Source organism: Strigops habroptila, chromosome 5, assembly GCF_004027225.2.
Source record: "Strigops habroptila isolate Jane chromosome 5, bStrHab1.2.pri, whole genome shotgun sequence".
Classification (NCBI taxonomy): Eukaryota; Metazoa; Chordata; class Aves; order Psittaciformes; family Psittacidae; genus Strigops; species Strigops habroptila.
The window spans coordinates 38,493,164-38,509,635 of NC_044281.2; the positions used below are offsets into that span (position 1 = coordinate 38,493,164).

Genomic DNA, 16,472 nt, shown 5'->3' on the forward strand with positions numbered 1-16,472 from the left:
CATGACATTAGATAAGAGAATGAGGATAGGATCACTTAACCTCCCAGGGCACAGACTGAGAAGAGGGGGTGCTAGTCTGTAGACAGAAGCTAGATTTGAGAATAGGGATGTGTTTTGTTTGATTTTTGCAAGTGGTTAGTTGTGGGCTCTGCTGTGTGCCGCTGCTGCAGTACCTCCCAGTGGTGGCAGAGCCAGGTTGAAAACCCTTGATAAGTTTAGTAGCTTAGCAGGGGCTTGAAGACCAAATTGTAGGTTTCCTCTGTTATCATTAACAATGTACAAACATCTTTGAGTTAACAGGAAAACCCAGCAAAAAATGACGTGTGTGATGTTTTCTGTGGTCAGCTGTGAAGAGCGCTGTGCCCCCCCACAGGCAAAGCTGCTGCATTGTATGTTCACAGATATTGTGGGGCCTTAGACAAGAATAATAGCTTACAGATGTGCCTCACTTCTGAGCTACCTGATTGCCAGAATTGAATATATCTGCAGTCTGCATGCAACCTTACATTAGCTGCTGTGTGGCAGGCATCCATGGTGCAGGGAGAGAGAGGGATTGCCATTGTATTTTTGGGCTGGACTCCAGCCTTCTTTGTAGTTCATTGACAAATGGCTCCAAGCTGCAGTTTTTGTCCCTGTTTTCCCCCTCTTTGATAACAAAGCATATTTCATTTCATTTCTCTGAAAATTGCCTCTCTGAGCTCTATTAATAAAACATCACTCATCCAGAGAACGACACTTCCCTGGGGAAAGCTGCTCTGCAGAGTGGTCCTTAAGTACTTGTTAGGTTGGTTGGGGCCAAAAGTGATCTGTGGGCTTTATCCCTTCCACATCCAGCACTGAGCTGGTGGGGTGTCATGTAAACCAGCTGTGCTACGTGGCAGTTTTTATTCCTTAGCACTGCACTCATCTAACAGGGCTGGAGTAGTCTGTGGTTGGAAACTTGTTTGTTTCTGCTGTTCTCAAAGTTGTATTTTAGGGCCTTTGGTATATCATTTAACTTCTTCTGTAAGAAGGATGGTGCTTTTCACAAGTTTTGACACTGCTGCTAGGGATTTTTACAATATTGTTAGTGAGTTTTATTTCTATAGATGTGCCCTGAGCTTTGTGAACCATTAGAGTATGTGATTTACTTGGGAACCACCTCACAGCTGTTGCTAAAAATAACAAATGCAAGAGATTTATCTTGATTATATGAGCTACTGAGGCTTAGTAAGGTTGAGTATCTCAGAATTTCCATTCTAATGCTTTCCCACTACTTTGACTCACATGGAGAGCCCAGGTTGTTTTTTTTCATGCAATCTATAGGACTGAGTATGGGATTTCTATTCTTTCCTTTCCATTTCAGTGAAAACCACACAGTCATTTCTGATGGCTTAGGGAGAAATATTTTGTATTTATGATTTGTTTACACTATGTGTACTATTGTTCTACTGAGAATATGTAGCAGTACTCATTCCAAAAGGTAAAAAGAATATCAAGCAGTGAAGGTTTTGGTTTTCTTTAAATGGTGATATTCTGCTATTTTCTTTATAATAGAAAGTCAATAACAACTGAAAATGGCCTTACTTGCCTTAGTTTTTCAAATCTTCAGAATGTATTTGGCTGACCTTTCAGGCTCTTTTCTGTTCAGGTGAGGCAATCCTCTGAGGAACTGAGTTTTCATGTAAAACATATTCCTAGCCACTACAGCTGCAGAAAAGACATGACAAATCCTCCAATTAGCTGTGCTGCCATCTCTCTCCTCTGCACTTTAGAATGGGAGAGAATTAAGAGGGGAATCGACCTTACACTGCGAACTTGTGTCAATTTGTCACAAACTAGCAAAATTCCTGCTAAACAAACTCCTACAAGCAGAGTTTCATCCTCAGCCTACAAAGGGGATGCAGGAACCCAGTACACCCACCTCCATAACAGCTGGGAAACCCAGAGGCAAAAAGCACATCATCTTCTCTCTGGTATTGCTGATGGGAGTAGGAGCTGGCTACCTGTGAGTCTGTTCTCCCCAAGACACCTCCCCTGCAAATCTCAGGGCTTTAATTCTGGTGGTGATGAAGGGAGTGAGTATGGTTCCACATGGCAAAAGTTTTAAGAGGATTTTCCTCCCACCCTTTTAAAGTAAGAAACAACATAAAAAAATTTAAGAGGATGTCTCAGAAGTTAGAAAGAGACAAGCTGAAGATTGCCTATTCAGCCGCCTTATGTATGCCAGTTATAGCATGTGATTTATTTTGGTAAGCTTTTTCACAAAATTCCTTTTTAACTTGATGGAGAAATGAGAAACACAGGAAATTGTACAATTAAAAATAGGTTTTCACCACATTTTCTTGGAAGCAAGCTCTCACTGTGCTGTTGCCTTTGAGCTCTGTGTTGGTCATGCTGTTTGTTAGTCAGCCAGGAGTGTATGTTGGGGGCCCATGTAGCTGCCACATAACTGCCTGAGGAGCAGTGTGTGCTGATTTTCCTTTCGTTTGCAGAAATTGAAGGCTGTCACAATAACAATGGAGGCTGCAGCCATACCTGTATTGAAGTGGAAGACACATACCAATGTGAATGTCCAAGGGGACTTGTTCTGTCAGAAGATAACCACACTTGCCAAGGTAGGTCAACAAAATCTTCCCAACAGCCTCTGTCCCCTGAATGCCAAAAGTATGTCTGAAAGAACTTTTCTTCTTGTTTTTGTTGTGTTCTCTTAGTCTGACCTTTCCAGTTTGGTTAATGGAGCTCTGTAATTAATGACAGATCATCCAAAACTGAGAGCCTGGAGATATTGCTCTTTTTCCCAGGCAGGAGAACAGACACAGGACCCAGCTGGGTGCATCTTGCATCACAGGCGGTTTTGGCAGTGTTCACTTACAATTAAGATTGCTTAACATCTCCCATTATATTACTGTGCTTCAGCTGTGTATGCCTTTGACAGATTTATGCCGTTAGAACTGGAACTTTTCATGCTTCAAACTGGGCTTTTAAAATTTCAGCTCAAGTGCTTCAGTCCCTTCCAAGAACTGGCTGAAAGAGAGAAGTTTTTTTTGCCCAAGTATCTCAATAGCTGTTCCAATAAGTATTCCTATGTCTTGAAGCAGAGTACTAGTTCTGATACTGGGTATTTTTGCTGTCCCTTGGAAAAGTGGCCAAGATAGCATCTGAAAATTGGCTGCTGCTTTTGCTGCATAGAGGCAAGGGCAATGCTATCCTTGGGAGAACTTCCATCTGAACTTTACTCCATTTCTGTATGCAGGGAGTCCTTCTTGCCGACTCACTTGCACCTATACCATGCAGTTTGAATAAACGTGTTCCCTGTTTTGGTTTGCAAGAGCTCAGTGAGATTTCCTCTGCAAATACATCCAGGCTCCCAGGGGTCAATTTAGCTCTACAGCAGTGAGTGCAGGGAGCAGAGGATCAGGGAGAAGTTCCTGAGGACTTTCAGAGTTGAGCAGAGGGTCTGTAGCTCCTTGTGCAATCACTTCTTACAATCCAGGACTTGCACCCAGGATTTTTTCAGGTCTCTTAATCCCACAGCTAGCTGAGCTCCTGAGGTGCTGAAAGCATCGAGAAGCCTGTGTGTCTTACAGAGAAGATGTCTACTATGGTCCACTGATGAAAGGATATTCAATCAAAATAGTGTGTTGAGGAGAGCTGTATGGGCATGTGAAAGACAGGTAATGCTCTCTGGTGAGCCTCATCTGACTTGCCTGGCCACTTCTCAGACCTGTCAGGCTCAGCACAAAGCTGGAGAAGGTATGTTACTGCCCTTGTAGAGACAGACCTCATAGCTCTCTGCTTGTGTTCTGCCTTGGTGGGCTCATGAAGAACCTGTGTGGTTGCTTCCAGACATTTCCATGGGAATTTGCTAATGGGCTAGATTTGGGCTATAGCCAGGGCAGGATCTAAAAATGGAACAAAAGGAAGCCTGTCGTAGGCTAATTCACTTGGGCTTCAGATAATACCAGTGAGCTGGTGTTACCTGGTGTGCTCAGAACTTCCTGTAGTCTCATGTGTTACAAAGTGCCCAGACATGAGAGGAACAGATCCACGCTTCATGGGGGCCAACAGGTCAGGCATGCCTTAGAGAGGAAGTTGGAATAGTTCTACTTGATGAAATTTCTGCTTTTTAATCTTTTTAGAAATGCAGGGCACTGTTTTCAGGTGTGAGCACTCACACTTGAGATTCAGGAGTACTGCTCCAGCAGACCCAGGTGGGGAGGAGGAGATGGGGATTTCCAAGAGCCATGATTATACTTACTGATTAAAAGTCTGACTGGTGGATAAGAGTCAGAAAAGAGCAATGTTTTTCAACTCTGGCTCCCTGAAGCAGCTCCAGCAGTGTTAAAAGGCCATGCATTTCCCAGCCAGTGTTTCTTCTTCTTCTGGGGCTGCTAAAGAGAGCAGCAGCACTGCTGGGTGCCAGGCTGGGGCTCAGGATACAGCATCTCATAAAGTGAAATTGCTTGTTCTTTTGCATTTCATGAATTTATGTCCCCCCGCAGTGGTTTGCAATTTTGAGAAGATGTGACAGAATGTAGCTGGAAGTGTACCACACAATTTTTTATGGCATCTAATCAGGTTTGTAGTTGTACAATTAACAGTGCGGGGCAGGCACAGTTGCCTGAAGCAATTGGATCTGCAGCCTATCAACCCTCCTCTGCACTGTCTCTACATTCGGAACAAATATTAATAATCCTCCACAAAAATCACAGTTTTGGCTACAATGTTCCCACAAAGGTACCAGCCAATGAAATACTTGGAATTTTGCAGACCATCCTAGTACCCCGCTTCTTTCTGAAGTGCAGTGGTGAAATGCTCCTTCTCCCTCTCCCGTGCCCAAGCCTTGTGTTCAGCTAAGCAGGGTACAATGGTGTAGTTGATCTTTGGGGTTTGCTAGCAGTGGTTCAAGGATCCCCAACATCAGAGAGTCTGTTCCACTGAGCAGTCTGTGCAAAAAGATAACCTCTGTGCTTTGAAAAGGCCGAGGAAGGAACCGAAGGCTGGACAAGGAACATCGTGCCAACAACAGCAGACAGCAAAACGAGTGCTGGACTCGCCACAGAAGCTTCCTAGCAGCATCAGGGTACTGCAGGCATTGGTGCAAAGCAGAGTTTAAAGTGGTAATGAGGAGGCTTTCCTAGTACTTACAGATGCTTTGGGGTGTATGAGGGTGAATAACTGAAATGTTTGACAGGTGAAGAGTGGGTGAGGCTCTCAGGAGGCTTGCAGCTTGGGGTGAGCCCAGGTCAGGGATGCAAGAGATGGATGCTGACAGCAAGGCAGGAGGGTGCAGTGCTCTGAATAGATGAAAGAAGTTATGAATGAAATGAATTACCCTCGGCACCCAGGGTAACTCATTGCTGCTGGGCATCTCAGTCCTGGCAGTCAGGACTCCATCACTTGCCTTGGAATAACATGCCTGCATATAGCCACGGCTACCTTTCTAGATCCTTTTCAGTTCCCCCTATGATGTTGCTGGCAGTCTCTGTTGGGAAAATCAGGCCTGCTCAGAGTGAATCACACTGATGAATGCAGTCTCTTTGCTTGCAGCACCACTGTTAAATTGGTAGAACTGAAACACTGTTCTCAGTATTGATTACTCTTCTGTATGCAAATGTCTAGGGTGGTTTGAATTACATTACCAGTTACTCTGAGATGGTTAGTGTAAGGAGTTTCCCAGAGTGTTTTCCTAAATAGCGATGAGTTGGCTTGAATCAAAAGTGGGTCTGCTTACAGGTTTCATTCACTTATTTCTGTGCCCAGGTGGTGAAGTGCATGCAGGCAACTCCTGTTTAATAGGTGTCTCTTCTTTCTTCCCCTTTGTACCAATCAAAGACATTTAGAAACAGATATAGCCTGAACCAAATTGGTCCTGAACTTTGGAGAATTGCAGTTGGGATCCAAACTGTCTTGCCCTGAATTACACCTTTATAAAAGCATTGCACTTACTCATTCATCAAGTCACTAGAACAGTGAAACTTTAAATCCAAGTTGAGACAACCAGGTCTCCAAAGGATTTTCATCTCTCTCTGCATTGCACTGTGTTCTTAAAGTCCCTTTGTCTCCTTGTGAGCTTTGCCACTTGATGTGCTTGGTTATTCCCACTTGCCTTCTACTGTGGATAGAGGAAAAATGAAGGTAATTCTGTAGTTTTCTGTTCCAACCCAGCAATTTCATTATGAGAGCATATTGCTTTGGGCACACTGCATACATTTTAGCATTTAACCTTGAAAAGATCAACTTTTAATAAAAAATACTCCCTGCAGGTACATAGTAGCCATTACAAACACCTCAGCTGGGACAGGAGAATTTTTTTAAGGAGGGTGAAAGGTAAGTTTTAGTTGTGTGCCTTGTATCCAAGATCCAGAATCATGGATCATATAATTAATGATCAAAATTAAAGGAAGCCAGATCATATGAATGTCAGGATTGGGACTGTAATTAATTTTAGGAAAATGCTTGGGTAACTAGTATATTTGCAGAAAGTTTTGTCATGTGATTTCAAAATATGATACATGGAAATTCTGCAGGGGGGGTGTTTTTCTGGATGAGAAGAGACCAGAATATATGCACCGCTACGCTTGTCCTCTATCTAACTGAATGGATACGTATACACCCAAGGAATATATATAGCAATTACTTTTTTAATTGAAGATTATTCCCTTTTCTTTCCTTTTTCATTTTGCCCAATGGCTACATTTTCTCTCACTTCTTATGTAATGGAATTTTAATTTTTAAAAGTTCACATGGAGATCTGTATTAAAATTCAAAGTTTGGAAGGAGGTGGAATGAGTGAGCTGATGAGTTTGTTTGTCAGAGCTGGGTTTATTGCTTATAGAAGTATTATTACAGCATTTTGAGGTGCTTCCACTTTAGCTCAGCATCTATATGGAATTACTCTGCCTTGTTTTGACCTGTTGTGGGTTTGATGTAAAATCTGATTAAGGGTCTTTAAAAATGGCTTTGCCTGGAGTGTTGTGAATTTGATATCCATATCTGCACAGCTAAGTTTCTGCCACAAGTTTAGCAGTCATCTTCATTGACTTTTGTGGCATCACTGTGCCAGGAGGATATGGGGCAGTGGTAGCCTAGAAGGTTGGTGTAGTGTAGGTAGAAATGTAATATAGGTAGTTAGATTACTATGGTAAGATAGTAACCATAAACACAGCATACGATCCCCCTTTTTTGCCCAGTAATAATTGGTATAGCTCTTTCCCAGCTCCCTGGAAGATTTGTAGTGCAGACTGTTATTCTGGGGACTTTTCTTGTAGTTCCAGTGCTGTGCAAGTCCAGCTCTATTGAGGTGAACATCCCAAAGGACCTGGTTGGAGGCCTGGACCTTTCCCTCATCAACACTTCATGCAAAGGAGTATCCAATGGCACTCATGTCAACATCCATTTCTCCTTGAAGTCCTGTGGCACTGTTGTAGATGTATGTATACCTATTTCTATCCGATCTCTTGGGATCTCTCAGATTTGGGGACTTGGCTATGGTTTACTTGGGGAATAAACTTAGCTGTACCATCAGAGCAGTTTCCTGTATTGCCATGCCGCTGGCCTCAGACTAGACCTGGGGTCACATCCCGAAGTAGGAGAGCTTGTTCCATTTCCTCTCAAGAGGCGTGCATCTGTCAGCATAGCTACAACTTTTTGCTCACCTATTCCTTCCCAGAGGCAGCTTCACCACCATTCCGGCGCAGAAAGTGCAAGTGGTGTCACTCTTCACCCTCCTGTTGAGGTAGAGTCTGGTCCCTCGATAATGTTTCAAAGGTTTGTAATGGCAACCAGTCAGGAACCAGAGAGCTCATCTCAGGAGGCAGCTAGCAATTGGAAGCAAATTCCTCTGCTTCATGCAGGAGTACAGTGCATCAAAGTTGACAGAAAAACTGATAGAGGCCCTCATTTTGTAGATGAGGATGAACCTACATTCTGGTTGCAGTGTATGGATTCACAAGCTGTACTTTCAGTGGCTAGTTTATGTCTGAGTTTCTGGAACAAGGTAAACTCAGCTGTTAGTCTGAACTCAGAGAGGTCTTTCTCAAGATCTCCCTTTTCCCTTAAACTCCTTTCTTTGCTGCAGGTAATAAATGATAAAATCATTGCCACCAATCTGGTGACTGGCTTGCCAAAGCAGACACCAGGAAGCAATGGGGACATCATTGTTCGCACCAGCAAGCTGCTGATCCCGGTGACCTGTGAGTTCCCACGCCGGTACACCATCTCTGAAGGTTATGTGCCCAACCTCAAGAATTCCCCCTTGGAAATCATGAGCCGCAACCAGGGCATCTTTCCCTTCACTCTTGAGATCTTCAAAGACAAAGACTTTGATGAACCCTACAGGGGTGCTCTTCCCACCCTTAAGCTTCGGGACTCTCTGTACTTCGGGATTGAGCCCTTGGTACATGTCAATGGACTAGAGACACTGGTAGAGAGCTGCTTTGCCACTCCCACCTCAAAAATTGATGAGATCCTGAAGTACTACCTGATTCAAGATGGGTGAGTTCAGTTTTCCCTCTTTTGCTGGCTATTAGATGGGAATTGGCAGTGGGGCCAAGTTGCATTGCCTGTGTGGTGCAGGAAACACCACCACTTCTTCACAGCAGTCTACCTGCTGTGTTCCTAGCAATTAGCAGCCAGGCCTTTCAGTTGTCAACCTGAAACCAGTTCTCCCATCAAAAGTAATTGGGAGACACAGTGAGGCAGTGAAGGAGGTTACTCCAAGTGCAGCGTTTACAGCACGTATTTCCCTCTAGCTAGCTTTGCAGATAATTGAGTTGGCTTCTGTAGAAAAGATATCCTTCCTGATATCCTCTCTCTGCCAGCCTGCTGAGTGCCAAACCAATCAGCAGAACCCCCCAACGGCTGTGTGCCACTGCAACCCAGCCGCCACAGCAACTGGAGCAAGCTTCTTGATTTTTCCCATAATGGCCTTCTTATAGCATGATCCAGAAGACTTTGTGGCTGGTCCAGGTTGGAGCTTCTGGAGCTCCCCTTGCTTTCCTCTCTCTCACACCTGGCAGTGCAGCAAGTTTAGGGTCCCTCGGTTTGGCTGTAATTTTCTGAGGCATTTGGTGTTAGAGATCTTTCCAGAATAACTCAGGGTGGATCTATGGGTTCACGCTAGTGGGTTTTGCCTCAGAGGTTTGGGGAGCATTGCTGTGGGCTCTGCTGTGGTTCCTAAGATGATCCCTGTTTTCAGACACTTGTTTGGGTGATGACAGAGCCATGGTACAATGTTGCTGTGGAGTGTTTGCATCCAGCACTGCCTGGCAGCTTAACCAGACAACACTGTGGTAAACATCACATGTGGGAACCGGTCTGCTATCATCTAGGGAGGAAAATCCAGCCAAAGTCATATCTAAGACATACCCAAATGTCATAGCCTGACAGTCAAGGGACTGTGCTCGTAGAAGTTCTGTATTTTGTCTGCCAAACCATCTAATGAGGACAACAATTATTTCCTCAGCTGCCAGGCTAAATCATCCACTGTTACAGCTGGTAATGACAAATCCAGTGTGATTGTCTTATAGCAAAAGGGTCCTGCAGAGTACATACACAAAAATACTGTTTTCATTTCCTTTTGACAAAGGTTTCAGCATTATCTTGCTCTCCCCATACTCCCCCCACCGCTGCAGTCCTTCTGTGCCTGACATTTTTGGGGTTTATGAGTGGGTTTGTAATGGAAGGATTGATTTATCAACTCCCTGCCTTGGCTGTTCCTGTGGACCCTTCACAGAGTCATGGCTCCAAACATTCATTCATTTCTCACCATGAGTGAAAACGATGGGATTCAAAACAGTGGCCAAAACCTGAGCCAGCAGTGAAGGGAGAGGGCATAAAATGTCATCTCTCAAATTCATCACAGCACTACTTGGAGGATTTATGGCACCAGCAGTCCTTTTGGTACTGTTATCCTGCAGAGGGCATTAAAACTTCATCAAAAGGAAAAGTGGGCTGGAGCCAGCTGGCTGGAGCCTTGTCCAGTCACTGCAGGCCCCCGTGTCCTCAGACACACCAGCCCCAGTGGGCTGTGCTGTATTTAAATTGAACCGCTCCCTTAGAGCAGAGGCTAATGATGTGCTATTGAGCTAACTGGAGTTCTTTGTCTCTCTGTGTGCTCGCAGCAATTAAAAAGTAAAAATAGCTGAATATACTGCTCATTTGTCGCTGCTCCAAACAGTTCTGTAATAACCCAGTTTCCTTCCATCAACCCAGCCCCAGAAGCCCAAGGCAATAAAGACAGGGTTTTAAAATCAGTTTGATTATGTAGGATCAGACCTGCAGGAGTTAACTGCAGCTTCCATGGGGAAACATTGTTTAACTTTGAGGGAATATACCTCAGACTGAGGCATGGGAACACACCCTTTCCTGCTTTCTTACCTGTTAATTCGCTGCCATTGCCGTTTGACAAGGGATGGGAGCCGACTTCTGTGCGATTCCTCAACCCTCTCTCTATGCTGATGTGACCATGCTGGAAATCAGGGTTTTCCCAGATCCTTCCTCCCTGTCTCTGTTATACCCTGTACTGCTGCTAGCCCAGTCAGCCAGCCCCAAAGCAGCTCTCCTGCTTCTGATCTTGTTCTTCCCCTTTCTCAAAACAAGCTAAAAGGCATTGACCAATAGCACAGGCAATAAATATTGAAGCTGTCTGGGGCATCTGGAGCAAGGTCGTGCTACTAAAGGCTATCTGTTGTAATCTGATGTGGTCAGGAGCTACGATTTATCTGAGCATGATGGGGCTAAGGTAGTTCCATTGCAAGGCTCTACCAGTGCAGAGAAGCTTTGGAGAACCTGGGATTTAGGAGTCAATTTGAGCCAGTGTCCAAGAATCATCACAGTTTATATGCTCGCAAGTGATGACATGACTGTGAGATGACTTTATGGCCTCAAAGCTTGGTTAGTCACTTACGAAAAGTCTTTAACTGTCACTCTTTACAATCGGATGCCTTCAGGAATGCTACTCTTAAAAGTAATTTTATCCTAAACAACTTAGTAACATCTAATGCTTGGCCTCAGGAGGGAGGAACCTATGTCACTTTTTTTAGATGCACAATATTAATTTATTAGCTCCCCTTGATGGCCTTTAATGTTTGCATCCCAGGCAAGTTAACTAGACAAGCACTGCAGGCAGGGATATCCCTTCAGACTGTGACTGCCGCAGGCTGAGTAAGGCTACAGAAATACATGGTGGTGAAAACAGTGCTAGGACCAGACGAATGCTTAGTGCTCCCATGAGCATACTGTACTCTACATAGCAGAAGGGCGATTGCAGCAGACTGCCACCCACAGAGCCGAGTCAGCCGAGCAGTGTAGAGATTTCCAGCGAAAGCAGAGCTACATATAGATGTGGGGTTTGCTGCTGCTCAATAATTGAACACGTCAAACGTCAGCATTTCTGACAACGCCTAATGTATTTCTGGTGTAAAGATAGAAGCTAAAGGTTGCTGCAGGACTAGGACTTTCAGCTCTCCCATCATTACCTCTTCCATCACCACTTTTTTTTTTAAATATCTTGCAAAGTCCACATTTCTGGAATTAACTTGCTAGAAAGGAGAAGCTGCATTGCAATGCAATAGAACAGCAGCATCTGGGCCTCTCAGAATTGCCTCAGGCTTTGCACTAGGCAGCAGTAATTACCAAGTCACCATAACTTTTTGTCTTGCTGTTACTCTGTCAAACTCTAAATAGGCTGTAACAGTTTATAAATAGACTGCACCTGGAATATAACTTTTATAAAAGTAGCTATTTTCTTGCAGTTCTATGATCATATAATGCTAGTGATGGAGAAATTGAAATGATGAATTTTAGTGTATGAATTTGAGCTGTCCAACCAAGTGTAGCAGGAAGAAAAGCGTAAATGATGTAAAGCAAAGTAAATCTGGATTTTTGTGGTTTTCATAATCTGTGATATTTTAGTGAGTACAGGCTTCTTCATTTTAAGCATGATTTATGTGCATATATATGTGTGTATAGAAAGCACGTAATATATACTGTATAACAGCTCTGTTGATCACTGCAGACTGTTGCACAGGAAGGTGAAATGAGGACAAACTTGCCTGCAGCTCTCTGGCAGTCCCTCTGACAAGGGGACTGGACCACATCCTGCCAGCTCTCTGCTGCTGAGCTGTTCTTTGTCTGGAGATGCTATTATCATCACTGTTTCTCCCCATCATTCCTGAATTTTCTCCTGTAGCCAAAGAGGAAGTAACATGGATGGTAGCTTAGCTTGAGAGAGCCAAGTTCTCCTTTCCTTTCTATGGTTAAATAGGCTGGGATGTTTTTTCTCTTTCATTTTCCATTTCTGGGAAAGCCATTAAAGCCTGTCCCTCTGCTTTCCTCAGCTGCGTTTCTGATGATTCAGTGAAGCAGTACACGTCAAAGGACCATCTTGCCAAGCATTTCCAGGTTCCTGTGTTCAAGTTTGTGGGCAAAGACAACAAGGTAAGCTGAAAACACACCTCTGCGGTATTGCATCAGCTCTGATCTGACTAGGGAGTCTCAGCACAGAAATGGCTGTATTAAGAGTGCAAAGGAGAGGAGGGGCTGGCCCAAGGCAGATGATGCTGTGCCTATTCCAGCAGTGTTGTCTTTCAGGACCCTGACATAGGTACTTTAGGAGAGAGTGATAAAACCAGCTAAAATTCAATAAAGTATGAAGGACAGTTGGGGAACATCAATGCCACAGCAGGCTGAAATCACTGTTGTTTTCCAAGTAGTCTTACTGGACACTTGTACACTGGGTGAGAAAAACGTTCCCAGGCACAGTGTCCTATCTTTAAAACAAGACAGTCTATGGTTTTGAATCTCTTCAACCTTATATCTTCTCTAGCTCTTATGAGCACAGGTGCCAGGTTTCCAGATACAAGGCTACCATACTGTTTAATTCAATGTGAAACCAGGCTGTCAAGGCTGGTGGCGCTCTGAGGCAGAAGCTTTGTAGTGGAGGACAGTTGAAGGATAATGCCATTTTCCTAATGCGAATAGCTTTTCTGTGCGAGAAGAAATCTAGTCTTACAGTCACTGTTATGTTCAGCCAATGCTGCTTGCTCCAAAAGTCATAAAGCTGCCACTCCAGCTGCTGGAGAGCCTCACTAAACAGATGAGATCTTTCAAAATTCAGAGATTTTGCTTGGCTGGCTGATTGCCACTGCTGTTTCCAACCTGCATCCTCCCAGCCTGTGATGGATTTTGCTTCAAACCTCACCATTGACCAAACATTCACAAATATTTGCTTCCCCGCTTGCTGCTTGCAGGGATCTTCCTTACTCTCCTTGTCATTTAGAAGGCAAGGAGGAGCAATCCTGTCACTGTCTGACTTTGCAGAAGGAAAGGGCAGCTGTCTCCCTGCCCTTTGTTTCCCCTTCTCTCCTCAGCCGCCAGTTTTATCTCCTCATAAACTTGAGTTTTCCTCCTTTGCCCCTCAGTCTCCTAGCTTCATGTTTTCTCAGCTCATGTCAAATTCTCTTGCATCTTTATATCAGTCCATTCTCTTGCATCTTCCTGTCAGCCCATCTCCTTGTGAGGCCTCATGCGTTCTTGGCCTGCTTCCTGCTATGCAGCTCCTACCAGTCCATGTGAGCTCTTCCAAGCTTATTCCTGGCATTTTCATCCCTTCTTCTGGAGGATCATTTCATGCCTTCACATTACCTGTCTAGCCCTTGGCTAACAGACAGATGCTATACTCTGGTCTCAGCCAGGCACTCTGGAAAACGTGTCCTCTCCTGGGCACATAAGAAAACGGATGGAGCAGCCAGTTTGGCTGTGGATGGCAATGGTGGATACGGACCTTGTTGATGTGGGGACAGAAATGGCTGCACCATGGGAATAGCATCACCCGTGCTCTGTGAGAGCTGGCAGCAGTGCCAGTGTGATTCCCAGAGCTGTGTGTTGACTTGGCCTGCTGTCTCGCCACCCTGCAGGAGGTGTTCTTGCATTGCCGCATCCTCGTGTGCGGGGCGCTAGATGAGAGCTCTCGCTGCGCCCAGGGCTGCCGGAGGCGGGTGCGCAGGTCAGCTGAGACAGAGGAAGAGGAGGAATCTGTTCACATGGCAAACCACATCCTGACAGGCGGCCCCATCAGAATTGACTTTGATGACTAACACCCACCTGCTGGAACAGCATCTCTGCTGAGAAGACTTCCTCTGTCAGTGCCTTCTTGCATGGTTGTTTAAGAAACAAGAAATATTTGGTAAAGCCCCACTGAACCACTTAGGACATGTTTCCCTAAGCGTGTGATGATCATTTGTGAAGTATGTTGGGCACACAAGGCAGTGTGCCTAGGCCGAGTGCAACCTGGACTGCAGAACAGTTTTACCTGCCATTTCTTCTCAACAACCCTTCAGATGAAGGGACCCTATTGCTTTTCAAGCCTGAAGCATTACCCAACTTGGTCTTTCCCTGCACCCACCTACAGGCTCCAAAGGGCTGTTTGTCCTTGACAATGTTATTCAAGCCCTTCTGTCATCAGACAATACAAACACTGTCTATTATAGCTGACTGTGTTTGCTATGCAGTTCTGTGAATGATATTGAAGCTTTGGATGTGCTGAGATTTTGGATGATCATTAAAAAGCATGTATAAAAATATTATATCTCATAATGTCTAAGTTCCTTGGAGCTATAAAACAGTTGTCATTGCATGCACATTTAAATGTTATTTTTAAATAGTAAAAGGTATTTAATAAAACTTGATTTTTTAGTGTCTTCTTATAATTGCATGCAGTTTAACAGTATTTCTTCTTGTATTTAGTGTATTGTTATTTTTCTCCCTCTTCTGCCCCAACCAAAAATGTGGTCCCTTTCTTAAGTGCTATAGCACCTTGATTGTAAGAAAAAGATCATTAAACATCTCTTGTATTGTTTAGCACCTTGATTGTAAGAAAAACACCATTAAACACTAGCACCCCTTCCCCCAAGTGTGCCGCTACCAACTCTTTGAAAGTTGTAATTCATTACCTTGGTCTAGAGAGGCTCTGGCCCTGATAAAGGGATTAGAGGAATGCACGTTAAGTGTTTATAGCAATCATTTGTAATGTGGGTAGTTCTCAGGACAGGGCTGTCCCCAGTGAGCCTGGTGACAGGAGATACAGCAGCATTGTTTGAGTGACTGTGTGCATTTGCAGTCTCCTGGCGGGTGAGAGCTGTCTATGGGCACAATTACTGGTGGTGGCATCATGGTTATTTGTCAGGAATCCCTCTGGGCTGTCCAGGTCCTTCCAAAGAAAGCATAATGGATGATCAGCTTGGGCTCCTCTGGGCTTCGCTGATGAGCAGGACTACTGTGTGGTGAAGGAAATATGGGGTGAAAGGAAGGAGGCACAGTGAGTAGTGAAGGACTAAGAAGGAGAGGCAGAGCTGGAGGGTGAAAGAGGAAGGATCTGTCTCCACCACTGGCTGTGGCACTGCAGTGTGTTCATGAGGTTTTCTGCAAGAAGCTTTACAGCGTGCAGTGTTCTCCTGTGTGTTTGGAGCTGTGCTGGGAGTCCCCCCCTAACCTGCATTACCTGTTTTCTACTTTGGTTGGAAGCAGCCAAATTGCTGCCAAGGCCAAAATTTGTTGCTGCTCTCAAATGGACAAGGGAGTCTGTTTGAAGGGACCATTTAGAAGGGGGTCACAAATCACCTCAGCAATATTCAGTTTCACAGATTTATTTCTTTTGCTGAGTGAGATTCCAGTGATGAATACAGTGATGGGCTGGGAGTTTAATGATTTTTCTAAATGGCTTCATGACTGCTTTTCCCATTTGGGAATATGTGTGTGTGCATGTGTGTGTGTTAGAATAAATGAAAATGTTTCTATGATGATAAGCCCGTTTAAGTGGAAAGACACTTTTCATGTGCTATCTAACCATATGTTAGAGAAAAAGAAAGTAAAAAGCCGCCTCCCTGCATTGCTGTGCGTCTCCTGGTTCTGCTGATTCACGTCTGCATTAGGACCACATGGTCAAATTCCCACTGTCATGTCTTTGTTCAGGCATCCCTTGGTAAATATACTTGTTTAGATAAAACAAGAGCTGGAAAATGAAATTAATTAGCTGGTGCCTTCTGGAGAGGCAAGTGGTGCTTTTTGTTTGTGTGAAAGGGACATGGAGGAGTACTGGAGGAGAGATTCATTTCCTGGCTTATTTCAGTTATTGTGCACATTATTTCATTCTTCCTGACAGATTCATATGAAGCAGCTTTTCCGCTCTGCAGCTTTTTAGTTGAATAATCTGGAAGAGTAATGAGGAGGAAGCAGTGGTCTTGTGTGGCCATGTGAATGGAGCAGTCTGGGAAGGTGTTTAGTTTGCCCTGAAAGCAGGATAGTAGGTCTACTGTCTGCCACTGGCCTGTGGCCATTCCTCCTCTGACACAGAGGGGATGGCTCTTAGGCACAAACACCACCATTTCTCAAAGTCTTTTAGCTCTCCCCAGTTTGCTTCTTGCTTCCATCTGTCGTCTTTCTCAGCATTACAACCTGGACACGAAATCAAAGACCAAACTCACCTGAGA

At 44.4% G+C, this 16,472-nt stretch overlaps 1 protein-coding gene across 4 annotated transcripts in view; it reads left to right on the forward strand.

Annotated features, from left to right (window-relative positions):
* Positions 1-14,891, forward strand: part of OIT3 (oncoprotein induced transcript 3) — a 30,814-nt gene extending 15,923 nt beyond the window's left edge. For all 4 annotated transcript variants that reach the window (XM_030487718.1, XM_030487719.1, XM_030487721.1 and 1 more), the window contains 5 exons: positions 2,475-2,597; positions 7,254-7,414; positions 8,063-8,478; positions 12,324-12,423; positions 13,902-14,891. In XM_030487718.1, the coding sequence (XP_030343578.1) occupies positions 2,475-2,597; positions 7,254-7,414; positions 8,063-8,478; positions 12,324-12,423; positions 13,902-14,081 (980 nt within the window). In that variant the 3' untranslated portion in view covers positions 14,082-14,891. The remainder of the gene's footprint in view (positions 1-2,474; positions 2,598-7,253; positions 7,415-8,062; positions 8,479-12,323; positions 12,424-13,901) is intronic.
* Positions 14,892-16,472: the final 1,581 nt, after the last annotated feature.